At 40.8% G+C, this 27,941-nt stretch overlaps 1 protein-coding gene across 1 annotated transcript; it reads left to right on the forward strand.

Annotated features, from left to right (window-relative positions):
- Positions 1-1,045: 1,045 nt before the first annotated feature.
- On the forward strand, positions 1,046-22,303 carry pcdh11 (protocadherin 11). The gene is made up of 4 exons (XM_061290445.1): positions 1,046-1,515; positions 6,877-7,456; positions 15,053-17,560; positions 22,167-22,303. Exons 2-4 carry the CDS (start codon positions 6,917-6,919, stop codon positions 22,248-22,250), a joined length of 3,132 nt encoding a protein of 1,043 aa, XP_061146429.1. The 5' UTR covers positions 1,046-1,515; positions 6,877-6,916; the 3' UTR covers positions 22,251-22,303.
- The last annotated feature ends 5,638 nt before the right edge of the window (positions 22,304-27,941 follow it).

Below are 27,941 nucleotides of genomic sequence, written 5' to 3' on the forward strand. Positions count from 1 at the left end.
AATACAAGTGAACATTGCCGCCCTCTCGCTTTCAGTTGGATTTGAGGAGGAGTAGCGTCGCGCATCCAGTTTCCTCTCCTCTCCTCTCCTCTCCTCTCCTCTCCTCTCCTCTCCTCTCCTCTCCTCTCCTCTCCTCTCCTCTCCTCTCCCCTCCCCTCCCCTCCCCTCCCCTCCCCTCCCCTCCCCTCCCCTCCCCTCCCCTCCCCTCTCCTCTCCTCTCCTCTCCTCTCCTCTCCTCTCCTCTCCTCTCCTCTCCTCTCCTCTCCTCTCCTCTCCTCTCCTCCCCTCCCCTCCCCTCCCCTCCCCTCCCCTCCCCTCCCCTCCCCTCCCCTCTCCTCTCCTCTCCTCTCCTCTCCTCTCCTCTCCTCTCCTCTCCTCTCCTCTCCTCTCCTCTCCTCTCCTCTCCTCTCCTCTCCTCTCCTCTCCCCTCCCCTCCCCTCCCCTCCCCTCCCCTCCCCTCCCCTCTCCTCTCCTCTCCTCTCCTCTCCTCTCCTCTCCTCTCCTCTCCTCTCCTCTCCTCTCCTCTCCTCTCCTCTCTCCTCTCTCCTCTCCTCTCCTCTCCTCTCCTCTCCTCTCCTCTCCTCTCCTCTCCCCTCTCCTCTCCTCTCCTCTCCTCTCCTCTCCTCTCCTCTCCTCTCCTCTCCTCTCCTCTCCTCTCCTCTCCTCTCCTCTCCTCTCCTCTCCTCTCCTCTCCTCTCCTCTCCTCTCCTCTCCTCTCCTCTCCTCTCCTCTCCTCTCTCCTCAAGCCAGCGCCTCTCCTCTCAAGCCAGCGTGAGTTTCTCACCAGCGCAGTGCGGCTTTAACAGGACTAGAGCGCCGGAGTTTTCTGCTGGCTCCTCCTCCTTCCGTGATGTCAGCAGCGGGGAGAGCGGGTGAGGGAGAGAGGTGGGCACACACGGAGAGTTCACCCAATACTACCGAGACGTTTCCACTTTAGCGCACCGCCTCGGCGAAACGTCTATCCCGGCTCCGGCAAGTGTGCTGCACCGAGCCTCAGTTTGATCCATTTGGAGGAGGGAGGGAGGGGGGCGGGCAGGCGATGCAAACTGTGCATCCCTCTTATTTGGGATTTTTTGTTTGTTTGTTCAAGATTGTAAAATTGAGTGTCTGCAAGTGTTCACCAAGAAGTGTATTTTTGGATGGAAGTTTTTGACGCACGTTTTAGCGCATTCGATTTTGACTTAATTAGATACAGTGAGAAAAACGAAGCTTGGACAGCTGAAGAGGAATTGTACTGGCATTCCATTTATAAACAAAGTTGTGCGTGTTTCTTTCCTCCATCTCTCGTGGACAACCGATTTTTGCGCATGGATAAGTTTTTGTAGTGGATATTTGTTTTGTTCTCTTGGCATTGTTTTTTCTTCTTCACGAGGATTATTGCCCTCGTCTAATCTCCACTTCAGATCAATACATGGCACTTTATTTATTATTTTTATATTTTCCTTTTTGAAAATCAGTGATGCCTTTACGCGGAGGCAGCACTAACTGATTTTTCAGCCCAGCCAAGCGAAAAAGGTAAGACGTGTTGCATTTTAATAGCTTTAGTGAGAGAGTGGGAATTTATTTGACATTATGAGTCTGTTTAAACAATCGCCGAGCTCACGCGACATTCAAATTCCAACCAAAAATGCGCCATAGCGCACCGATTCAAAGCGGACATATATTAAAGCGATACTGAGCCAGTAAATTGCGTCCCGATCCTCGCTGAGCAAAGGATAAATCTGGCTTTCCCCTTATGTGCACTCGATGTACAGATATTTACAAGTAGAAAAATATACATATTACAGTAATATCATAATTAATTTGTGCTCCAATTTTTGAAAGTGCTTCGACTTTCTAGCGCGCGCGCCGCTCTCTGCATCTTGGCTGCAAAGCACGTTGCGTGGGTGCGCGGCAACACGCGCCATCCGGGTCCAGCCGTGTGGAGCTGTCACAGTCTACTCCGTGACCTCGGGGGGGGCAATCCGTTTGTTCCAGACCAATTTCCATTTTGCTCTTAGGAGACAAGTCGTCGTGATGTTTCTGTCATCACCACTAAGGCTTGTTTGGGTCTCATACAATTTTTGACAGTACGATCATGCTTTCAGATGACTGAAATGTAGGGGGTTTAATTCCTCACTATGGTATTATATTCCGACAAATTTCTAAATTTGGCTGAAATAATATTGCAACATGGATTGGTGCCATTTTTTTGATAGTTGCAGTACAGTTTATTTTAAAGCTCCCACCACAGCAATCAACTCTAAAGCATCAGGTGCAACATTATCACCAATTTGAAAGAGTAAGAAAGCCAATGCATGAAAAGGTGTCATTGGACTAATTGATGGCCTGGGAAGGGTGGGTTGTGTGTTCTCTAACATGTCATAGAGCTTACTTTAAAAGTCTTTCCTCTTCCACGTTCACTCATTATATAGAATGCATGACACAAACCACACAATAAAATTACGTTCAATACGAGCGCTATCAAAAAATGTCTCAATGGGATGCAATGCACTTATAAACGGCAGACTACTGCTACAATTACACGTGAAAAATAAGCATGCGTACATGATGGTAAGAATTTTGATACATGTCATTTATTTTGCACGTATACCTAAAGAAAATTGGCTGTTGAGAGTATAGTACATAAGCCACTGAAATATTTGTATGACCGACACAAGCAAAGATGGTGTTTTACTTTCCCTTCAACAATTGTATTTTATTTTGAAGTGTGCTCACTTTGTTTAAGCATATGCTGTCCATAACATTTGGCAAGGTTTCACACAGTTGTTAAAAGTGTTTTTTTTTAATTAAACTGACATCTCTTGTTAATTTGTTAAAATCATCATTATTGTTATCAATGACAGTCACTAGAGTGAGAAAGTTTACTTTTGTCAGCAGTGATGGATGAACATCGACTGTCCTCTTGAGGCCCAATATTACAGCCGTATCAATTTGTCATGTAGCTAAAGAAGAGGGTAAGAACATGGATTTATATAAACTACAGAACTTATGTTTTCTCAATCACTACAACTGCCAGAAAAAGCCACTGTGGCTGGTAATCTAAAATGCAAACTGCAAAATATTTTATTTGAATCATTTTGTTTTTTGATAAACTAATACATTTCGATTATAGTGAACTCCGAAGTGAACTCTTAAGTTCTTAGCCTATATTCAACTTTGTCAAGGTTAAACAACGGCTTTCCGGTACTCTGTCCATTTCCAGGAGGACAATCTAATGTGAGCATATGATATTCCTTGGGTACTGAGGGAAAATTGTGTCGGCTATCTGTAATTGTTGGGGGGGGGGGATGCGGTGGAGCTGTTTCATCAGGCTGTTGGCGATCTTTAGAGCCGTTCAATTTGTTGACCCCAAGACAAGTATTTTAAAAATCCCATTTCCATAATGATGATAAAGAACTTTGCTCTGATAAAGAAGTCCCATTGTTTTTGGGTCGTTAGGCTATGAACGCACTTGATTGTTTAAGATCTCTTCTGGGGTGAACAGCGATTGTACAGTATATTTGGCCTTCCGCTCAGCCAATAAATCCAAACAGCAGGAAGACTTGCCCGTCATGCCGTCACGAAAAGTGATCCGGTGCAGGCCTACTACTCTTTAAGTTGTCTCCCAAGAGGGAAGCTTGGGTTCACTGACTGAATCCAACCAGCCGTCTGGACCTTAAAATAGCATTTCTGTAGGCTATTAAAATGTAAGCAAAGGAGACACACAGAGTGACACTTATATTTTACCAGCTCATCCTCTTGGTTGGCTTGGTCCCTGCCCCCGTGGACAAAACAGAAGAGACAGGATAATTGTGTGTCGTGAAATGCACTAATGTTGGCATATTGTTCTAGAAACAAAGGATTCAAGTAAGATGATAATTAATTGATTGTATTGCTGCGGCTCGAGTTTGAATTGGTGAAGAACTGCACTGCATCATACCAAGATAAACAATTGCTAAGGTACATTAAATGAGGGGTAAAGTACAGTATTAGAATCACCTCTTAGTCAAATGTAATGGTGCTTCATACCATTTCTAACTGAAAAAAAAACAAAACATGACCAGTCTTTTGTTTTATATACCGTATTGTTCGCACCAAAAGGCGCACTGGATTACAAGGCGCACCCTCATTGAAGTTTTTATTTTAGAAATTATTTCATATATAGGGCGCACCGGATTAAAAGGCACATCAAATAGAAGCTATACTGCAACAAACTGAGGTTGACTAGGGTTACGGTATGCATTGGCTAGCCAATAACCAATGAGCCCTCTGTAAACAATCGCGTTTCTCAAACAATCTCCTATAAAATGATCAGAACTGACTAAAGTTCGATCTAACACTGGTACTGCTTACCTATGTTTCCCTTCCATATCGATCCGTAAATTTACTCGAAACATTAACGGAGCAGCCTATTTTGAAATGAAATAGCCTCGCGGGTACAACAGCTATTCAGTGACGCCCCCTGACCACAGTTGCCATAATGTTGGGAAGCGATGCGACCTTGTAATTTACTAGTCGTACTAAAACGTACTGAAACATTTTGGCAGAGCACTGTGTACAACCAGTATGGATCAACAAATTCAGCAATTGATCCATATATAAGGCGCTCTGCATTATAAGGCGCACTGTGTTTTTTTTGAGTAAAATGTAAATTTTTAAGTGCGCCTAGTAGTGCGGAAAATACGGTACTGTTTTTTTTTTCCGTACCATTTTATTGTGTAAGGTGTTATCGTCATTAGACAAAAAAAAAAGTCAATATATTTATCAGAATTGTACATGTCTGCAAATCTCAAAGTTTACTTGCTTAACTATTGGACGTAGTATTATAATTGGGATTGATAGTCTAGTGTCCACTATGCGGAAGTGTTTTGAGTTCTAGTAAAATATTATTCTCAGCCTACCAAGTTACTTAGAATCAAATACAGATACACACACATCCACCCGATCATTGTTTTAGAAAACAATTGTCATGTTATGAGGAATACACACATTAGATGATTATTTGATCATCCCTGCTTTATTTCATTTTCACAGTGGTGAATCACTTTTCATTTAAATTCAAACTTCATCATGCACCTTGGAGTGCTTTGCGATCGTCACAGTACAGTGATTCGCCATCTGATATGACACACTTCAAAGTGTTCCACACTTGCTGATGGGATGTGTAACTCATCCATATTTTGATGCAGCAGCACAGTACTACTTGTGCTATTCATACAATTTAAGTAATCCTCACACTGATCAATGTCAGCTGTCTTCTCATCTAACTGTTCTTTAATGAGTCTCGTGCGGCCGCTTTATAACACGAATGAAAAGAAACTCCTCGCAATTAATGTCATTAAAAATGGCTAAATTAAATTCTTATTTTTAACCAATTCCCATTTGTCAGTGGGTTGAGGGCTTCAGTGAGTGGGATTGCTTTGCCAAGGAAGAGGACCCCTGTCGTGCAATTTAGGTGTTCATGCATGCCTTTTCTTACAGGTTATTTTTTTAATCTTGTAAAATAGCTGGGAAATTCATTCAGCATTATTTTATTCCTGTACCCAAAGAGCTAGTGTATATGTTGCACTGTAAAATTCTCATTGGCTGCTGATATTAATAGAATATTTTTGACTCATCGTCAATACAATGTTTCTTTTAGTAAACACTTACTTAAAACACAACTAATCTCTCTGTCAAATCCTTCAGTGACACGTAATATTTGCAAAATACCAAGTTTAACAACTGGTTGAAAGAATGACGTCACAAAAAGTGGCTATTTAGCTGCAGTCCACCTTTATTTTCTACGTATTTTTTTGTGTTTTTAATTGGACTGAACTGAATTCAATTATCATTGCACGTACAGAGCAACAAAATTGGTTCAATGTCATAGAAACACATTTGTTGTAGAAATAAGGGTTTTTAAACAAAAAATGAACATGACCTCAATGATGGGCTGTTGTTGAGTCACATCCATGTTATGACAACTCTTCCGGACCATTTGAATCTGCTTAAAAAAAGAAGTGCCAAAACGGGACAGTAATGCACAATTCTGAAAGATGTGCTCATCTTAAAAAAATAAATAAGAAGGATAATTGACCTTTAATCTCCTACATACTGTCGTCATTCAAATGAATGTTGTCTACCGTCCATCCGTTTCCTAGTAACTGCAGCAGCATATTGATTGTCAGTCTAATAAATGGACAATTCATTGCAATGTTAAAACCAAATGCATTTCATTTCTATTTAAAAAAAATGACAACACAACGCATCAGGGGAATATATAGTGTGAATTGTAAAACAAAAATGTATCTGAAAAACCTCAGACTAATTCCAAATAGCTGTCTGTCTCGTTCCACTACACATGGTTGTTCACAAAATACTCGGGAGCTCAATTGTTTACATTGGAAGCAAATTAGGCTGTCTATTAATAGCTGCTGTCAAGTGTTACAACTCACAGTGATGCGTGTGTGCATGCATGCAGGCATCAATGCGTAACGCCTTCTCCTGCTCAGCTGATGCTCAGTTATGAGCTGTAGTTATGCACCGCATTGATTCACACTGAATGGATGGTCTTATGTGCCCAATCTGTCAATGCAAATTATTTAATTGCCACAAGTTCACATATTGATGAGACCCAAAAAAATGACACGTTTCATTAAATTTGCGTACATAGATTGATAGAATATGTGAAATGTTAACCTTTGTCTTCTCTTGCCCCATGGACGTTAGCAAAGGTTAATGTTGTAAAATTACCTTTAATTTGCTTGCAAGGACATTGGAGGGATGGGTGTTCATAACTTGCTTAGATGAATAGGTCACCACTGCAGCAAGATTTGAACAAAATGTACATTCCGGCATTGACGTTATCTGTCCTTTCCCCCTTTGTGTTTTTGTTGCACTCTCTCGAGACAGAATTGCTTCTGTGGAAGTGAAGCGCCATCCACCATTGAGTATGAACTTAGCAAGTCAGACTTATGTCCTGGTGGTCTTCCTCACCTCCACGGTCTTCATATGCCGGGCCCAGGAGAGAGACTACACAGTGAAGGAAGAGCAGCCGGAGAATGTCCGCATTGGGAACCTGCGCAGGGATCTCGACCTCAACTTGGACCCAAACATCCGTCTGTCCTCACCCCTGCAGTTCAAGCCTGTCTACAAGACAGGGGACGTGCCTTTGGTGAGGGTGGAGGCCAACACGGGGGAGATCTTTACAACCAATCACCGGATCGACAGGGAGAAGCTTTGCTCCGGGGTTTTCGCAGAGAAACGCTGCTATTATGAAATAGAGGTGGCTGTCTTGCCTGACGAGATCTTCCGACTGGTCAAGATCCGCTTCCTGATTGAGGACGTCAATGACAACGCCCCCCTTTTCCAGTCCACGGTCATAAACATCTCAATTCCAGAGAACACTGCCATTAACACCCGGTACCCGGTGCCCTCTGCATTTGACCCCGACGTCGGAATCAATGGGATCCAACATTACGAGCTGGTCAAGGTGAGAAAGATCCTTGTTCAATCCTACAGTTAAATATTTTTGTCTAATTGGACTTCTTCTTTGTCTTAATAAGGGCCTGTTGTTGCACCAGGTGCGTGCCACATTGTAGTTGCAATTTCCCTCAGAGTGCTATTAAGTCTGTGAAACCAAATAAACGTTAAATTGCCTCATCATATTTTTACATATACACAGGATACCGACTGGCTTTAAAATCGGAAGCCAAGCATATTTTTCAATTATTTTTCAAGTTTCTGTAACAAAACAAAAGGTATAGCTCAACATTATTACAGATGACAATATAAAGTTTTGTTTGACTTGCAGGATTTGTTTTTGCGGGCCATAGAAAATGATGATTTGCTTAAATGAACAAACAATCAGAATAGGAATTTTCTTGACAAATCATTCCAGTAAAGTCAAACTGTCGGCAGTTACTGTATATCCTCAGTCACATCTATTCCAAAGGCTATCGTTCACATCATGTTTTTTTAATGGTGAGTTAGGTAAAAGTAGTAAAGCTTGGATACTGATTCCCCCATGGACTCTGTAAAATTAATTACTTTTAGTGAACATCAGTGTCTTTTTGTGATTCATAAAATAAGCAGTCCTGTGCAGCAGACACTAACCTATAAAGAATACTCATCAGCAACCCCATTAGTGAATAAGCATCCCGCTGCATCCCACTGTGCTTAACAGGGTATGCTACCTTGGCTATTTCCACAGGTTTTTGCTTCTTTTTTTTTTTTTAACCCTAAAGCAAACTGGTAATCCTCCCCGCCATTGCAAACCTTTCAACATCATTTTTACTACTGATCTCTCAATTGCCGTATGGCTGCAGTGCATTTCCATACAGAATTATAATCCTACATTGAAATATGTTATATATATCATGTTCTCAATGTTTTATAAAAATAATGAATGCTTCTATGTGCAGATTTATGAGAAAATGCCAGCGTACCATTTAAAGAAATCAGAAAATGCAGACACAGCAATAAGCGAATTGCCCAATTCCCTGCATGGGTTGAATATGTTACATTAAAACTGGTAAAGAAGAATTGCACAGTTTTATCCAAACGGACGCCTTATGCAGAATGAGAGAAAACTTTTCATCACCTGCCGTATTTTCTGGACTATAAGCCGCTACTTTTTGCACAAGCTTTGAACCCTGTGGCTTATCTGTGGATTTTTCTGGATTTTTAGGATATTGTATGATTTGTGCATATTCTCTTACATATGGAAGTTAAACACTAAAACACATGCGGTGTATAGTCCAGTGCAGCATATATATGAACAAAACAGGATTTCCCCCGGCTTTTAGATGGTGGAAAATACGCCTTTGATGAAAAACACAAATTAAGTTTAATTTAACTGTGTTCACAAGGACCCTGGAGACACTGTAAATAAAGGGATATACTACATAGTGAGACAAATGAAAAGTCCATCTTGGAGTCGCAAATTAAGTTGACATTGTTTTGGTAAAGCCGTAATCATCAACATCCCTGTCTGCTGTAAAAGCAATTTGCATTTTTAAAGAGTCTTTCCTACTTCCAAGGTCTCTCCAGCGCAATGTCCTGAATTGTTCATGCCTGGAAAATCACCAAGCAAATGTGCTCATTACAATGATCATTTGCAATAATTTCCTTTGTCCTTTTTCCACAATATAAAGCGCTCTAAAACTCACCCAGGCTGCGGTTGTATTATCTTTCCCAGAAAGTTCCTCTAAGAGCATCCTTGGCACAGTATCCCTGATTTATTCTCTCTCATTATACTTACATATATTGTATTTGTGATTAATCTTCTTGTGTTCCTGGTTCCATGTGTAAAATTTAGCAGGGATCATTAAAAAGTGCCAGAGACATTTCCAACTCTGGTATGTTTTATTTTTTATTTTTTTTTATATTTACATTGTAGGAGAAAGCCAAGTGTTTAGTTGGGAAAGAATGTGCAAGCAAGTCCAATAATAGCTCTTGGCTGCTCAACCACCTTTGGACTACCAATATAGGGTCCTGTGAGATTTTTCTGAAAAGCACACTCAGAATGATACTGTAGTTTGCCTAGTTTTTTTGTGTTGTGCAGGCAACAATGTGATAATTGTGCTTGACAAATTCACTGTCAATCTTCATTTAATGTGACCGAGTTTTACGACAAAACATCTCTGTGCATCTTTACACTTTTCCCAAGCTAAAGAGGGTAACTGTGTAATTGTGTCCCACAGAGTGCTTCAATACAGCAAACAAAAGTTGGTAATCAGGCTTTTGAGAGTGTTTCTGGCATCGCTGTGGTCCAATGGAGTGTTTGTCACAACACCTGAACTGCAGAAATAGGCATCTTTTGAAATGGTCAAGGTCAAAAAAAGCAATCCCATGCATGAATGGAGAAAAACGAAGCAGATATCACTGTATAGTATTCATTCCTGGGATAACGCAGTATCCATCACTGAAACATACTTAGGACCCAAAGATATTCAGCTTTTTTTTTTTTTTTTTTTTTTTTTTTTTTTTTTTTTTTTTTGCTGGGAAGGTTGGCTTTGCTTCTCTCATACTGACCCCTTTTCTTATCCCACCGAATGAATTTGCAGCATCATACACTACATTAAACCGACTTTCATCTGTGTCAGCGTCTTCATACACATTTAAAGTGGGTGTCTTGTTCAAGTCACCCCGTGTAGATCAATGTGCTGCTGTCGGGTATAAAGGCTATGTCTCACTGATAAACTGCACGATGAAGTGGATTTCTGCAAGTCAATTGGCCGATCTCAATGCCGTCTCGATTAAGTATTCAACCACCGTATTGAAGTGTACATTGGAATGTTGTGGTTTTGGTCTGAATACTCTCAATGCTTTAAGAGAGGCTTTCACGCTAGAAATGTACAAATATTGTACTTTCTCTGATATCTGAAAATTACTATCATCAATTTGGTTCTTTTATGTGGCTTTGCAATGGCATCTCTCAGCACAAATTCAACCTCCATCATAGTTTTGAAAATTTTATTGAAAGCAGAATTAAAATACCTTTAATTTTTCTTGGTGGAGCAGTATCAATATTAATTTTTACTGCTTTTTTGCTTCATCTTATTAGTCTGCTTGATGAGAGGATATCTATGGCTTTATTTTTTTTGTCTCAGTCAAATTTAATAAATCACATTTAGCCACCAAAATTGATAAGTTGTGTCAATAACGCTTGTAGAGGAATGAGAAACTAATGTTAGTTTATTCTTATTTAACTAGCGGGCACTGCAAAGCCACTTACCCAAAACTGTTGTTGAACATCGTTCTATTTGGAACATTTTATTTTCTCCATTTTCAAGTCTTGCAGTCTTGTTTTCTCACAGTCTCCATGATAGGCCATGGGGGGGACAATGCTGCAGAGTCCCGCAGGCTCAAAGGCAGACTATGGTTTAGCCTGTGATCTCCCTTGAATACAAGTGCGCTCCTTCCCAGCTCATCTCGTTCTGATAGGGTCCCTCCCATTAGTCATGTTCTGTCAATGTTTTTTTTCCTCGGATGAAACTTTGATGCTCGGCTGCTTTTGGAGCACATTTGTGGCCTTGGCGGAGTTGAATGAGGCACCCCTGCTGGGCCCAGCTCCTGAGTTAGTATTAGCGGGGGGTCACATACTGCCGTTCAATTAATGTTTGATCGTATTAGTTTTCAGTTAACAACTGCTATAATTCCCTAATCTATCATCATGGACAAGAGCCTGTCACTTGTATTCTCTCTCTCTCTCTCTCTCTCTCTCTCTCTCTCTCTCTCTCTCTCTCTCTCTCTCTCTCTCTCTCTCTCTCTCTCTCTCTCTGTCTCTGTCTCTGTCTCTGTCTCTGTCTCTCTCTGTCTCTCCCTCTCCCTCTCTCTCACACACACACACACACACACACACACACACACACACACACACACACACACACACACACACACACACAAACAATTAGATTATTTATGCATGCCTTGCCTCTTTTTTCTCACTGACTTTTTGTGTCTGCCTGCCTGCCTGCCTGCCTGCCTGCCTGCCTGCCTGCCTGCCTGTCTGTCGTCTGTCTGTCTGTCTGTCTACCTCTCTTTCTCTCTCTCCCTTTCCTCCTGTGCACTCTTAGACCCCCCCCTCACCACCACCACCATCACCACCCTATGCTTACATCCTCCCCCTTCTTTTTAGATCTGTGCATAGAGCCATACCATACTCTATATTAGTCTATACTTGTAAATTAAGCACATGGTTTAGTGTAGAACCCACAAAATGCATTTCCTTCCTGTCCCACTAGAGCCGCCTCCAAGTTACGTACTGTCAGGTTTATTTGTGTGCATAGTGTTTTACTATGGCCAACTAGTTTTCCATCTGTACCATGACTGCTGTTGTAAATGTTTAGACACTTTAAACATCTCTCTGGCATTTACAGCAATTAGAGCATGTCACATGTCACCCTCACTTTTGTTTCATGACCATCCCGTTTTTGTCCACAGTGGTCTGAAATGGGGCTGTTGTGGAATATAATATAAACATGGCTGGTTTCTCTCAGCATTATAAAGAGGTGCAAGGGCTTACATGAGGGTGATTATCGTCACTACGGTCCCTCTGATATATTCTTAACCAAATCTCAATCTCCTCTGAGCTTTAACAAGGTCATCATCTTGACCGAAGAATGCATCTGCTGATAATCTGTGGTGCTGTCTGGAGAAGAGGGATGAGAAGTCATCCCTTGCTCATCATCTACTAACCCTTCCTCTGTTGTCATCACACAGAGATTTTCATTTAAATTGGGCAGATTTGATTACATGGTGTACTCCTACGTCCACCTTAGTGCCCTGATAATTATCTAATCATCTAAAAAACATTAGCTCATTTGTGTGGTATGAATGGAAATACCTTGACATTCTTAAACTCCTCTAGCCTTTCTGTACGTGTAGTGACAACCAGAGCAACCTACAATGTGACGTGGTCTGCACACTTAGCAGTTTGGAGCTGCTTTGTCCTTCTTTCTCAGCCTAAGGGTTTCGAGTGAGTGATTCCTAGTAGTATTTTGGCCTTCCCTTGGCCCGCCTGAGATCTTATCGCAATCCACCACACTAATTCCGTATTCAGGAGTGTGCAGCCTGTGTGATAGCTCTCCTCGACTTATTGAAATGCACTGAGTGCTGTCTTGTCAGCTGTAAAATTGTGTGAAACCAAGACAAGAGCATCAAGTAAATGCTGGTTCAAATATTGTGCAACATTCCTTTTCATGCAGCCTAACTCAACATTCCACTATTAATTAATATGAATATGTCAAAAAGCATTGCACTAATTCTGTGCTGTGTTCAATTCTGAGAATTAAAGAGTATTGATACGCAATAGAGACCCAAGACTATTGCTAGAATTACCTCTAGGGCATTTGACTAAAAATCATTTTCACAAATTTTGTTAAAACCGTATTTCTGCATTGCTGCATGCCATAATATACTTGAAAAGGTACTCTGAGATCATTGTTGCTGCGGTGGCTGTTTTTAAGTAGTTCTGTCAATCGTGTTGACAACACTCTGCAAGCAATTTGTTTGTGAGGACACAATAATTTACATGCTGCACCTGCACGTTCCCACGTGTCGACTTCACGCTGGCACAAGGACGGTCCTAAATTCTATAAACCCTCAAGGAGTCTTGTGTACACAGTATCCTGACTTGAACAAGGAAAATGTATGTATCTTAATCACATTTGATGGCTGTGCCTAGATGGAAGTAATCACTTCCAACATTATGTGCAGCATGAAGCTTATCTTTTTAGAGAGAACCCTTTTTCTTCTTTCACCATGAAACTGCTTCTGACTGAAAGAGCTTCAAAGGGCTTCTTTGTTTCATAATGTGCATGCAGCTCATTCATGGGCTTGATCTTTTTATTTCCTCTCTCTCTCTCTCTCTCTCTCTCTCTCTCTCTCTCTCTCTCTCTCTCTCTCTCTCTCTCTCTCTCTCTCTCTCTCTCTCTCTCTCTCTTTTTCTCTCTCACACTCACACACACACACACTCTCGCTCGCTCTCGCTCTGCCTCTCTCTCTCCCTCTCTCTCTGTCTGCCTCTCTCTCTTATACCATCCCCTCCTCCCCACCAACCCATGCTTACATCTGCCCCCTTCGTTTTGGATCTGTGCATAGGACCATACCATATTCTGTTGGAAATTCTCAACACTAGTGGTATCTATGGAGATGAATGCAATTAAATTCCCAACTACTGCCAGTTCAGTTTCTTTTTAGCTATCACATATGTTTGTTCCCCTGTGTTATACTCTTGAATTAAGCACATCATGAAAAAGACTCTTCACATCACAAAATAACATGATTTGGTCTTGCAGTGTGTTTGAATTAGGTCGGTAATCTTACTTCACTTGTACTATACCGTTTTTTTCCATGTATAATGCGCCCCCATGTATAATACGCACCCTAAAAATGGCATGTCGATGCTGGAAAAAAGCCTGTACCCATGTATAATACGCACCCAAATTTTGACCTTTTTTTTTTTAAAGTCCCAATGATCGTCACACACGCATCTGGGTGTGGTGAAATTTGTCCTCTGCATTTGACCCATCCCCGTGTGATTTTGATCCATCCCCTGAGGGAGAGGGGAGCAGTGAGCAGCAGCGGCGCCGCGCTCGGGAATCAGTTGGTGATCTAACCCCCCAATTCCAACCCTTAATGCTGAGTGCCAAGCAGGGAGGCAATGGGTCCCATTTGTATAGTCTTTGGTATGACCCGGCCCGGTTACTTCAGTCCGTAAACGTAAAATTATTTCAGAAAAAAGATCATCTTTGGGAACAACCGGATGTTATTCTGCCGGTCAGAATCACTGCGCATGCAGTAGCAAACTCGATAGCGAAGAAATATGTGAGACTCTCAACGGGATCACCAATATTTGAGTGATGTTCCAGTTATTTATCACAATTAGTTTACCAAGTCTGTGTTTTGAGTTCCTCCAATAAACCCTGGTCCAAGCTGCACTTGGTCGCCCCGCTCCTTTCCACACTCCATCCGTGACAAGATTTTGTTCAAAAATTGTTGTACCGTGATTTTTTTCAAAAACAAATATAAAAATGTACCCATGTATAATGCGCACCCCAGATTTTAGGACAATAAATTAGTTAAAGTTTGCGCATTATACATGGAAAAAAACGGTATTTACCACAATGCTTTTTAATAAAGTTGTGTAAACCAACTTGGGGTCTTGAGTGATTATAGTGAATGGTCACATTTAAAAAAAAATCAATCAATTAACATATATGTTGTACAGCTTGCATTTTTTGTTTTGACTGGAGCTTTGAGGTTGGCTGTTGATGAGTATGCTTTGGATTTGTGATGTGATCATAGTAAATACTGCTGTCTTGTTTCAAGATATCTCTTGCTAATAAATTGTACTCTTTTCATTCATGACACTGAAATTACAGTACGATGCTTAACTAACCTAAAGAACTACATTAACATCACTTGACAGTATCGGTATCACAGTCCAACGAATACGAGGGACTGATAGTATGCATACGTATACACTTAAATAACCATAAGTTTGTATTGTATATACTGTCATTTCATGTAAGAGCGAGGACGTGACCATTTTTATTTATTTATTTTTTTTGGGTCTTTTCAGAGTGTCGGAGAATTTGGCTTGGACATCATTGAGACGCCTGAGGGTGACAAGTGGCCACAGTTGATCGTTCAGCAGAACCTAGATCGTGAGCAGAAGGACACCTTTGTCATGAAGATAAAGGTAGAAGATGGTGGCAACCCTCCTAAGTCCAGCACTGCTATTCTGCAAGTCACCATCTCCGATGTCAACGACAATCGTCCCGTCTTCAAGCATAGCGAGTTGGAAGTCACGGTACCGGAGAATGCCCCCACGGGAACATCAGTTGTTCAGCTTCATGCAACGGATGCAGACCTAGGGTCCAACGCCCAGATCCACTTCACCTTCAGTAACCAGATCTCTGCCTCGACCAAACGTCACTTTGCCATTGACAGCACAACGGGACTAATCACTGTAAAGCAGTCACTGGACAGAGAGCTCACTCCTGTTCACAAACTTATTGTTCTGGCAAGTGATGGCAGTTCCACACCCTCCAGGGCCACGGTGACTATAAATGTTACAGATGTTAATGACAATGTTCCCTCCATTGACACTCGCTACATAATCAACTTGGTGAACGGAACTGTGCTTTTGTCTGAGAATGCTCCCCTCAACACCAAAATAGCACTCATCACAGTTACAGACAGAGATGCAGATCTCTATGGAAAAGTCACTTGCTACACTGACCATGATGTTCCATTTCGGCTGAAGCCTGTCTTTAATGATCAGTTTTTACTGGAGACGGCTGCTCCCCTCGATTATGAGACAACTCGAGAATATGCAATTAGGATAGTGGCCTCGGATAGAGGAACGCCTCCTTTGAACACTTCAGCTATGGTTTTAATTAAAATCAAGGATGAGAATGACAATGCGCCCATCTTCCCCCAGCCCGAAATTCAACTTTCCATACCAGAGAATAATGACCCGTCCTCACAGTTAATAAAAATCAGTGCCACTGATGCAGACAGCGGACATAATGCAGAGATTATTTATACCCTTGGCCCCGATGCACCCGATGGGTTTAATATAGACAGACGGTCAGGAATCCTTTCCGTTGGCAAACGACTGGACAGAGAGAAGCAGGAGAAGTACTCATTCACTGTCATAGGCAGGGATAATGGTTCATCGTCCCTACAGAGCAATGTCACTGTCAGGCTAATTGTTCAAGACCTTAATGACAACAGCCCTGCTTTCACACACCCCGAGTACAACTTCTATGTGCCTGAAAACCTTCCACTCTTTGGAACTGTGGGCTTAATTACAGTGACAGATGCAGACGCGGGAGACAATGCTGTTGTGATCCTGTCCATTCTGAATGGGAAAGATCATTTTATCATTGACCCTCAAACAGGTGTAATCAAGCCCAATATCACTTTTGATCGAGAGCAGCAGAGCTCTTACACATTTATGGTCAAGGCAGTGGATGGAGGACAACCCCCTAGCTCTTCCTATGCCAAGGTCACTATAAATGTGGTTGATGTAAATGACAATCGCCCCGTGTTTGTTGTTCCTGCTTCCAATTACTCATATGACCTGGTGCGGACCACCACCACCCCTGGTGACGTTGTTACAAGAGTGTTTGCCATTGACAACGACACGGGTATGAATGCTGAGCTACAATATAGCATTACCAGCAGCATCATCATCACATCTCGAGTCTCCCCTCGAGGGCTTTTTTCCATCGACAAAACAACAGGCAACATAACACTGCAGGAGAAAATTGTGGCGGCGGATCAAGGACTGCATAGGCTGGTTGTCAAAGTCAAAGATCTCGGGCAGCCAGAATCATTACAAGCTATTGCACTCATTCACTTATTTGTCAATGACACTGTTTCAAATGCCACGTTTATCCAAGAACAGCTGCAGAAAAGTATGGAGACACCACTGGACCGAAACATAGGGGACAGTGAGTTAACACCTCAGGCTAACGGATATGTGATTGTTGTCATAGCTATCATCGCTGGGACTATGACTGTCATCTTGGTGATATTTGTCACTGCCTTAGTGCGCTGCCGACAGACACCCAGACACAAAGTGGTACAGAAGGGCAAGCAGAGCGGCGAGTGGGTGTCACCGAACCAAGAGAACCGTCAAATCAAAAAGAAGAAGAAGAGAAAGAAGCGCTCCCCAAAGAGCCTCCTCCTGAACTTTGTGACCATAGATGAATCTAAGCCTGACGACCCCACACATGAGCATGTTAACGGTACGCTGGATCTCCCTGTGGAGCTAGATGAGCAAACCATGGGGAAGTACAACTGGGCCACTACACCCACCACCTTCAAACCTGACAGCCCGGACTTAGCCAAGCATTACAAATCTGCGTCCCCTCAGCCTACATTTCAAATCAAACCGGAGACTCCGGTGGCCCCAAAGAAGCATCACGTGATCCAGGAGCTCCCTTTGGACAACACATTTGTGGTGGGCTGTGACACGCTCTCCAAGTGCTCATCGACGAGCTCCGACCCATACAGTGTCTCAGACTGCGGCTGTCAGGGAGGATTCAAGACTCCTGGGCAAATCGCCACCCGACAGGTAATTCATGACTTCCTTTTTCAACCCACCCACAATAGTCCCCTTCCCTACTACACCTCACGCCACAAGCTAGTTGATATGACAGGAGGAAGGTGGCGGTATGCAGCACCAATACGTTCGGAGATAAACCAAGAAAATGTTTACATGAATGTAATTTGCACTTGAAAATTATACTGAAATTCAACACACGAGTGAGGCAACATAATTGTGTATGCCCCCTCCTCGTTTGTAAGCAATCAGAATTGAATAATCATTTACATGTGGTAGGGTAAGTTCACATTTAGAGCTTGATTAGCAGCAGCAATTCAATTATGATTGCTGGGTCTTTTGAATTTGGTGATCTTTTTTTTTTAATCATGCCTCATACTTATTGTCACCATCAGTGTGAAGCCAAACATTGTAAAGTTTTTTAATTAGCTCATTATTCTTAGATGATGGCTGAAATCAACAATTCGGATGAATAGCTACTGCGTTTGCACTTCATTTTAAACATCATCCACTCGAAATTTACAAATCTGCTTCATGGGGCAGTTTTGCTTAAAACTCAACCCCTGCACATAGTTAACCATCAGAGCATCGTAAGTAATTCATTTGCACTGTTGGCTGTGATTACTACTGGGAGGAAGACCATGATTATTTTTATAAAAGTCCATCAATTGATTGGCGTTATTCCACATGCACTTCAAAATTGAATGCTTGCATCTTAGACTTTTTTTAACTATGGCATGAGCAGTGATTACTGAACTACACGGATTTATTAGTGGTCAAGGTCCGAATTAAGATGTGTGCAAATATTTAGACTATCCATTTAAACCAAGCAAGCAAAAAGTAAACACGGTAACTGGATTGACAGAGACTTCTCACTTAATCAGCAATTCATTTTGGAAAATGTGAAACTGTCCTGTTTTTATTGTACAGGGAGTTGTTTCATAGGAAAACGTTTCATGGACAAGCTCATTTAAATGAGGTGGTACAGCAAAGGCTTATGATTCCATAAAGAGAAATGTGCCAAACGCGAAGTACCCCAATAAATAAAAGCAGATGAGGGAAATAAATGTAAATCAGAGGTAAGGAGAGGTGGCCTTGCTCGGTGCCGACAGCGAGAGCACAGTGCTGCGGGGAAGACGAAGTACTGCTCGGGGTGGGGGGGAAGAGGAGGGGTCGAGGGATCAAGGTGACGCAGAGCTTTGAGACCAATATACTGAAACACCAAGGGAGCACTAGTCCATAAAAAGCCTGCCCGTCCGACGTTGCATTTAGCTCATAAACGATCTTCTTTAATGACCCCAATTATTGTTATAAATTGCATATGTAGACGCACTTTCAGTACTTCGTTTGAATTAGCTCAAATAGTATACAAGTTGAGGTTTGTGTTTTTGCTGTGTTGTAGTTTGTATTTGAAAAGATACTGAGGAGCTCTGAAGTCAAATTTCCAATACATGACGTACAGGCGACATACAGTATTTCGGGGACACTGGTATTTGATCCCAAAATAGCTACACATTTGAAAACATTAATCGTGTACTGCAAACCGAGGTTGCGATCTATCCAGTGGCAAATAATTGTTTTGTTTTTGTCTTGTTTGATTTAATTTATGTCTTTACCATTTTGGTGGATTTGGTGCTTTTTTGGTTGGCTTTCGTTTTTTGTCATGGTTACAATTGTGAAAGCTACCATTCTTTCAATTCTGGGTCACCGCCATGACGTTGCATCAGTGTATTGACTTTTTTTTTTTTATGAGGTCTTTGCTTTTGTTGGTTGCTTTCATTTTTCCAATCATGTGTGTGTGCGCGTGTGTACGTGTGTGTGCATGTGTGTGTGTGTTGTTGTTTTTTTGCATTTTGATTCTTGTCCTTTATTTTATTTATAACATCAATAGCAACCCTTAACATTACTCCTGGCATGGTTTGGCTAAATGACTGTTTATCCCATGAAGTATTGTGCTCATGATAATTTATGAGGACACCCACACTGAGCCTTTCATCCACCTTTCTTTTTAAAACCTGCTTAAAAGCCATGCTCTGACATGGTGTATAATACATAAGCCGACTACAGGCCCGAGTACCAAAGATTTAATTCATAATTTGTTTATGTGACACAGTCGACTTGACATAATGATACCCCACCCTCATTTTGTTTGTGGCGGTCCTAAAATATGCAAAAATATACCGCTCAAGTTTCTCAATTCCAAATTGTCGATCTTGGATTTTGAGCATTGTGACTTGCAACTGATTTTCACTTGCTTGTTGGTGAGCTGAAGTCTTCTTAGAACCAATTTGAAAATCAATGCATATGTGATAACTAAATATTCTATCCAATTGTATTTTACTCTGTTGAACTTTGATTGATATTTTGTATTCTCATCCTTGAGTCACAAGCCCCAAAATACTTTCAATGTTTTCAAGATAATTAAGTCGTCACCGGTCGAAATTACCAACCATATTTTCATCTTCTGCCCCCCTTAAGCAATTGACAAGTGATGGCTCCCACTTTAGACATTAGATTTCCCTCCAGTTTTAAAAGTGATTATTTAAAGCCTGTGTCATGAAGAAAAACGCATGATGAAAATCTGTGGCTGCAAAGGTTAATTAAATGCACTAAAGGGTTAATCACTCATAATACAGTATGATTAAAATCACTGTAATTAGGTTTGGTATAAGGCTGATAAGAGGAGGGAAGGAGATGGTGATCCTCTAAGATGACACTTGGATGTATCAGCCTCAGATCTCAGATGTTGATGTTGTAATAGGTCTTTGTTTATTGGGGCTCTTTTATACTGTGTGTCACATACTATTTGGTCTGCCTTTTTAAATTTATGAATGAGTAGTGAAGTAGCATTTTTTGTTCAACAATTAGTTTTTGGAGACCGTTTCAAGTGAGGTCCTCAACCTGTGTAGTTTGAAACCACTTTGGACAAGGCACCACAATACTAATTAAAAATAATCAATGACAGTTTTGTTTGTTTTTCTGTTTGGTGTATGGAAGTGGTTGATCAGTACTTTAATAAACCCATACCCGATTGCTGCCTTGTAGATACTTACTGAAATGTAAAAAAAACACCCAGCCTACAAATAATGCACACATGGATGCAGAGCAGCTTATGCAGAGCAGGTCATCAAAATGTTTCCAGGGACTGTACAGATGTAACTGTTAAAGAGTACAGCTTGTAAAAGACACTTCAGAGACTACAGATTTGTGCTACCATATGGCTCCATTATACAGCAGCAATACACGTACACACACGCTTCGCACCCCTCCTTAGTTTTTACACATCTCATCACTTTCATTCAACCTGTGCTGCATTGTATTAGAGGTCAACCTGCCAGCCAGTGATGAGTAGCACTTGTGATGGTGTGCACTTTAGCGGGGGCCGATTAAGCAAGCGTCACCTTGTTTGAGTGATCTCCAACATCACACCAACATGTAGGCAGACAAAAGGCTAACACATTTTTTTGCTGACCCCTTATTCAAGGGCGCGTAAGGTCTTCTCCTATGGTTAAATAGATGACAAATGGCCATCATTGTTTCTGGTGTACACCATCTAGAAGAGTGTATTGAGACATATCTCTTACTCAATTGCTTACACCTTTTGGACAAATACAGAAGAGAGTATGATCCTGGTCCTCTCTCAGGTCTAGCTTCTCTAACTTCACCAAATTACCACGGATGTTGTGGTACCAAAATACTGAAGAAAGTCTTTCCATAAGTGTGGAGGCTTTATGGCTGTAAAAGGCTAAACCAGCAACATATATTACTTTTTGTGTCCTAGCCACTACTTGTCCATTTTTCCATGCATGATTTAAATTTATCCATGCAGTTCTAAGTGTTGTATTGTAACACATATTTGAAGTCTGCTATTGCTACAAATCATATATATATATATATATATATATATATATATATATATATATATATATATATATATATATATATATACACACACACACACACACACACACACACTCGCACACACACACACACACACACAATATATATATACAAACAATATATATATATATATATATCATCTTATTTTTATTCAGTTACTTCGTTGCATCAAGGACACTTTCCGTATGTGAACACTGTGGTGTATTGAGTCACATTCTCATATTCTTTCTCTCTCTCCCAGTCAACGCCAGTTGTTTTGCTTCTATTATGAAAACAACAGCACCATGTGATAATTCTGTACATATCAGAGGACCCACTGGCAAGGGTCCGAAAGAGTGGGCTTAAATTCATCCAGATTTTGCTGTATCAGAGGGAGGAAGAGTGTGCCTGGTGTGGTGGGAGACAAAATAAAATGGGAGTATCAATTGGATGTGATTACATGCTCTGATAAGTACAGGAAATAATGCACAAAACGTGTAGCATTCTTCAAGGAAACCTGACATGAAAATGACATGATTGCCAGCCATCCCTTGAAGAATGTTATTATTATCATTGATGATCCTTATCACAATCACTTAAGAGATTTGTATTCTTTTTTGTATTCTGTGTCGAGTGTAGCCTGGCACTGATGAGGCTACAGTTTAGACTGCTCAGAGCTGGATGATATTTATATTGTAACTCCAATCTCCCTATATCTGTCTGTCTCTCTATATTTCAGGAGACTGCACTGAAACCACCACACTATGGCACACTCTGTGGCACAGGTACAGCTCGCTCCCACAGGATTAAAATCAATCTCTAGCTCCCACTACCTAGAGAGAGAGAGAGAGAGAGAGAGAGAGAGAGAGAGGGGGGGGGGGACAAGGAAAAGAGAACGAGTGAGGGCAGAAGGCAGGAAGTGCCAAGGTGATCAAGTACTTTACAGCCGGTACAGCTTCAAAGCTCACCTCTTCATACAGACATGGAAGTGGAAAAGAGAGGAGAGGGGTAATGAGGAAATAAGAGAGACGCTTAATGTTTCCCTGCTTCAAACTTGACAAAAATTCTCTTGTAAAATGTATTGGAAGTGTGACTTGTGTTTGAGTCAAATGCTACGACCTTAAACTCCAGCACCCATGCTGTACAATAGGTGTCAATAGATCTGTAAAGTATGTTTATATGTATGTAGTATGTGTATCCAATACAGAGTTGATGGTGTTTATATTTATTAAGTACAACCATTTCCATGCCTTTTGTTTTTTGCAAAGTTGCCTAATGGCGTTTTATTGTCTTAAATTTTTTTCACGCATTAATTTTCATGTGAGCTTGCTCTCAGAACTAATGACTTAATATGTATTTATGCTGCAAGGTCTACTGGGCCGTAGGCTTCCGCTAGTGCACACATCACAGTCAACTTGTTTTCACTTTTCACTAGTGTTGCCACAGAAAGCAATTTTTGGTTCACCTACGACCCTACCCTCTATTGTTCTGATCGCATTGTTATTACTATACTGGAAGAGGTGGTAGGACACATTTAATACTTTGAGATAAGCCACAATCACAAGGGACTTGGGTTATAATCAAAGGCTGTTTATGTAGGGCAGATTTGAAGCGCACTAAGCATGACCTTTTGCGTGTCACTTTAAATTCCCAAGTTGGGAAGTGGTTTAACCTGCTGAGAGATATTAAAATGACTCCAGATGGTTAAAATGACAAAAAAGGAAAACATACTATATAAAAAAAAATAATCTTTAAATATTTGGTTGACAGGCTTATAAGTGAAAGTAACTTGCTTGCACTTCTTGCACACACTTGCAGGAATACTTTTTATAGTTGACAAGAACATTGAGCACCAAACCTTGTGACCTCTTGTTCAGAGCATTATCATCTTTCTCCACACATCTCACAGCATCACTATGGCACAATTGGTCCCGAGTAGATTTCTGACTTGACTGGTTGATGTGATCAACATTGTTAAGTTAGTTACAGTATATGAAGCCTGTGATGAATCACAGCTATAACCATAGAATAAGATTTGTTAAAATAGACATAGCCAGTCAATTAGAAATGTACAGCCGAGCTGGACCAGAAAATACATTGTCTTTGGATGATGGACATTTTTCAACCAACATCCTCTCTGTTATTGTGCCATGACTCAACCGACTATGTCTATTTTAAAGCTTTTAATTGTATCGCCTTTCTTTGGGGCAGGTTGTTATTATCGGAGGAGGTATATACTGTACATGTAATTATGGTATCAAATGTATTCACTTCTGCGTAGGAGCTACAGTTTGATGTTTCCATAGCATCCTAGTACTGTAATGGTTAGATTTGGCTGATCTTTGGGGAAATAACAACAACAAAAAATACTTAGGACTTTGAAAACTTGTATTGTTGTAAGAAAGACAGATGACCTCACATTTATTTAATGTGAAGTACAATATGCACCTTACATGATCTTTGTATTTGACTTTGATTTGCCAGTGTGGAGAAAACTGTAACTGTTTCATGTATGTGTGCGCTTCGAACATTTATTAAAGTCTTTTGCATTGTACTGCAAATTTTGATGACTCTGCTTATTGTTTTGAACTTCTCACAATTGTTTGCCTCGCAGACTGTAATGTTTTCCTGTAAATTACCTACTGCAGACCAAAACATGACTAGCAATTCACATGCATGACTGAAAAATGTAAATGTAAGCGCCAAATTATACAGGATAAAGCCAGTGTTTGGCACTCTGTTCAATATTTTCAAATTACACATACACCTTGGAATGCGTTCTAAAGGTTTGAAGAATTATTGCAATTTTACAAAATTTACCTCTTTAATCATAGACTGTGCAACTGGGCTAATATGTACAAAAATGCTGCAATTTGATTTTTATGCCGGTGCAAGCCTCATAATGCCTGTTCGGCAATTTGGCATACCACTACGCTCTTTAGGGGGCGGTTTGGCGTACCGAGCGTGTTTAACTTATTTGGTGTTTGAAAGTTCATTAAACTTAACACCTGCTGAAATCACATCTAAATAGTGGCGCATGTAGTGTAACACGATTTTGGTGAATTTAGTCGGTGCACAGGTAGACGTGAGGAGGTTGTAATCATGTCTCATTCATAACTGACAATGGCGTGCATCTAAACCACTGAATTCATTGAATTCAATTCACTGAATGAGTCATTATTCTTTTCATCTTAGTCTGCTAGCAGTTCGTTATAAACGTACTTTGCACGCTTCGAATTTCAGTTTCTTCTTCCGCCACATCAAGGAATGCCTATATCGTGCATCAATTTTGAAGGAAATGAAAGGAGTTCCTTTGTCTGGCAGCGTATTAAGTCAGCTATGTTCAACGGCATAAAAATCACGTTTTTACCTGCATCGAGCATCTGCGAAAATACAAAAGTCCAGTCTAGGCTACCCCTGCACAGATTAAGACTGAGCCTTGCATTCGATTTGCACTGGTCAGGGAAATAGAGCCCTAAAGGTTAAATACATGAGTAACCCACAAACAAATTGCAATTATGGGACTATGTTGTCTTGGATAATCTTTTTTTTAATTTTTTTTTATAAACTTCAATAAATATTTCATTTGGAAACAAAGGCATTAAAGACAGCTATTGATCAATAAATTACCCAATCAGGAGCTTTGTAACCCATTATTTCCATTTGAATTTTGTTTCTCACCTTGGCAAGGCAATTTGCACAATATTGCCATTGCTTATAGATATTGACTATAATGGAATCCTGACTCCAACCTGTCACACATCTTTGGGATGAACTACAGCAGACTACATTATTAATCTACCATGAAATCATTACTTAGAAAAGTCAGATAAAACCTCAAACAAGTACAATCTGACCGTGCTGGTCATTAGGAAAACTTAAAGCATTTTCACTGAAAAAATAAAAAAAAGATGTAAGTCAAAAGTAAGTTGTACTTGAAATGTTGGTTCAACTATTTGTTTGGTGAGTTATGCAACCATCCATGTGCATGTGCCAACATTCCTAACCAGTCCATGGTGACCACCTCTCACCTATGTTCAACTGTAAAAGGCTCCAGCCCAAATATAGTTAAACTGTATACACAGTAGGCCTATCTATGTCAAAATAATTTACGGTCTAATGTATAATTGGGTTCTATTTTGACAGCCTCTTGTCATAAAATAAGACATACAGTAGGGACATTGTGTGTGATTTCCTGGTATTCTTGTAGCATATATTTGTTCTTGTCCCATCCTTTCTTTAGTCTTGTGATCTATAGGGCAAGCGAAAGATATGTAGTCATTACAACTGGATCATTTCTATTGAACAATTTTATTACAAAGTCCAGATACGCAGCACATTTCTGAGAGGAAGATGGCTCATTAGGAACAGATTACAGATAAAAAGTTACGGAAATGTGGTGAAAGCACATCCTTTGAAGTGCTCAAATTGAACCTTTTTTTGGAACACATTTCCTTTTGGGTTTCTCCTCTGCAAGAGCCGATAATGATCATCTGATAATGATAACCCTGCTGTTATGGTGTACAGTAGTGCACAAACACATCTGAGAGGAGGAATTATGAGAGAATAAGCAGCACAATAACCGCTGCTCCAACTCTGTGTTGGGCCTATTTGATCCAAAAATACAGACTTGAAAGGAACAAAACAAAGAATAGACAATGAGAAATATTTAATTGCTAATCAAAGTTATTTCATCATCTCAAACAGAGAGAGCTAATCAGTTTCCGCTGGGAAAAGTGTCCTTGGTGGTTTGCCAAAATGGCTAACACTCAAGTGGAGCATTCTCTTATAGGGTGCAGAAATGTCAGCCTACTATTAATAGATTCATGTAAACCTGCTAAATGCCTCTTACCTATTTTATAACATGTCTTGAGTAGATCTTAACATATATATGTATCTCTTTGAGGTGGATAATTTGTCATTTCATATTCCATGCAATGCATAATGAGACGATGAATTTTATTTCAAATATGCCATGAATAGATGCATAAAACAAAGGCACACCATTAATGAGATGAAAAAATTGTGCATGTATCTTGCTGATGGCTCTTGCAAAGACAAGAATGACAAAAATAAAGCAATGGAAGTGATATAAATGACACTTGCAGAAGTCAGATTGAAAGAAAAAGTGTTTTGTGGAGCCTTTTAGCCTTCTCTTGTTTTGACAGGAAAGTCCATTTGTTACATGCAATTATGTAGTTGTGATTTTGGCCAGCTAAACAGTGACTTTTACAATCTATAAAACTCATTTTAAGTGGTCTCCCTGTGACTTTTAGTCAACACGTGACTGGAAAATTGATTTTATTGAGGACACATTTCATTCAACAGCCCAGACAACAGTCATGTGCTTTGTTTGATGACATTATGATATTTTGCAGCATCCTTTATGATTTTATGAATTACATAGTTTCTTATTTTTCCTTATTCTGCATTCACGGTCTAGCGATGGATGTATCGATTCCATGGTTCATATAAACTGTATCATTACGCTCACGAATATCAAACGCGTTTCTAGATGTTTATGCACTTGTGTGCCTGCCAGGTGGTCCTTCAACGTGCGAATTAATTTATTATTGATTGCCAACATATAAGCCCCAAACACATTTTCATTGATGGAGGGGTTTGCCTTGGGATGGGCACCACCATGTGCTTGCTCCTATCGATAATAGAAGCTCCTCTCGGTTCCTTTGATATGCCGCACGACAGGTGTGTTGACAGTCCTTCACATGATGACACAAGAATGAATGATTTGCTTGTGTCCTGTGGCAGGTCAAACCGCATAAACTACGTTGATACGGAGCTATAAGCAGGCTTCCATGGCCTTGGGAAATCACACACATCACCTACCACACATATTGGAACTGTTGGTGTGAGAACCTGCCCACTTCTGTCCCACTTCTGTCCCACTTCAGTCACGTTCACTCAAGAGTTATTCTTTTGAACAAAACAAAACAACATGAGTATAGTCGCACAATTAGCAAAGCAGCAATTGTTTCGAGGGGCTCACGTGAGTGGCCAGGGGCTGTACTGGTTAACACAACGTAGGTTTACTTAAGCATGTACTGCCCAGAACCCTAAAATTGGCTGGCAATGAGGTCAGGGTTTACCTCGCCTCTCAGCCAAAGTCAACCAGGATAGGCTCCAGCAAACCCACAACCCTTGGGAGGATAACCAATAGAGAAAATGGATGGATGGATGTGCAGGAAGGAAAAATATCCTCTCTTCCTCTCACACTCCACCCAGGGCAACGCTTCACACAATTGCTGCCCAATCTCTGCCAAACTGAATAATTCAATCTATCCCCTTACCGCCACTACAGCCACCACCTCCGGAGCTGTGGTGGTTAAGCTACTTGTGTGTGCGCAACAATCAAATCAGTGTGGAAGTGCACCGAGTGTTTCTTTTTGAGACTCGGCAGCACTACAGGCGGAAGATTGTTTTCATTGAAAACAATCCAGTTGATTAAACGAGGTGTGACTTTGGTGTGGGGACCAGAGGAACATCGATTGCTTGT

The sequence above is a fragment of the Syngnathus typhle genome, linkage group LG1 (genome assembly GCF_033458585.1).
Source record: "Syngnathus typhle isolate RoL2023-S1 ecotype Sweden linkage group LG1, RoL_Styp_1.0, whole genome shotgun sequence".
Classification (NCBI taxonomy): domain Eukaryota; kingdom Metazoa; phylum Chordata; class Actinopteri; order Syngnathiformes; family Syngnathidae; genus Syngnathus; species Syngnathus typhle.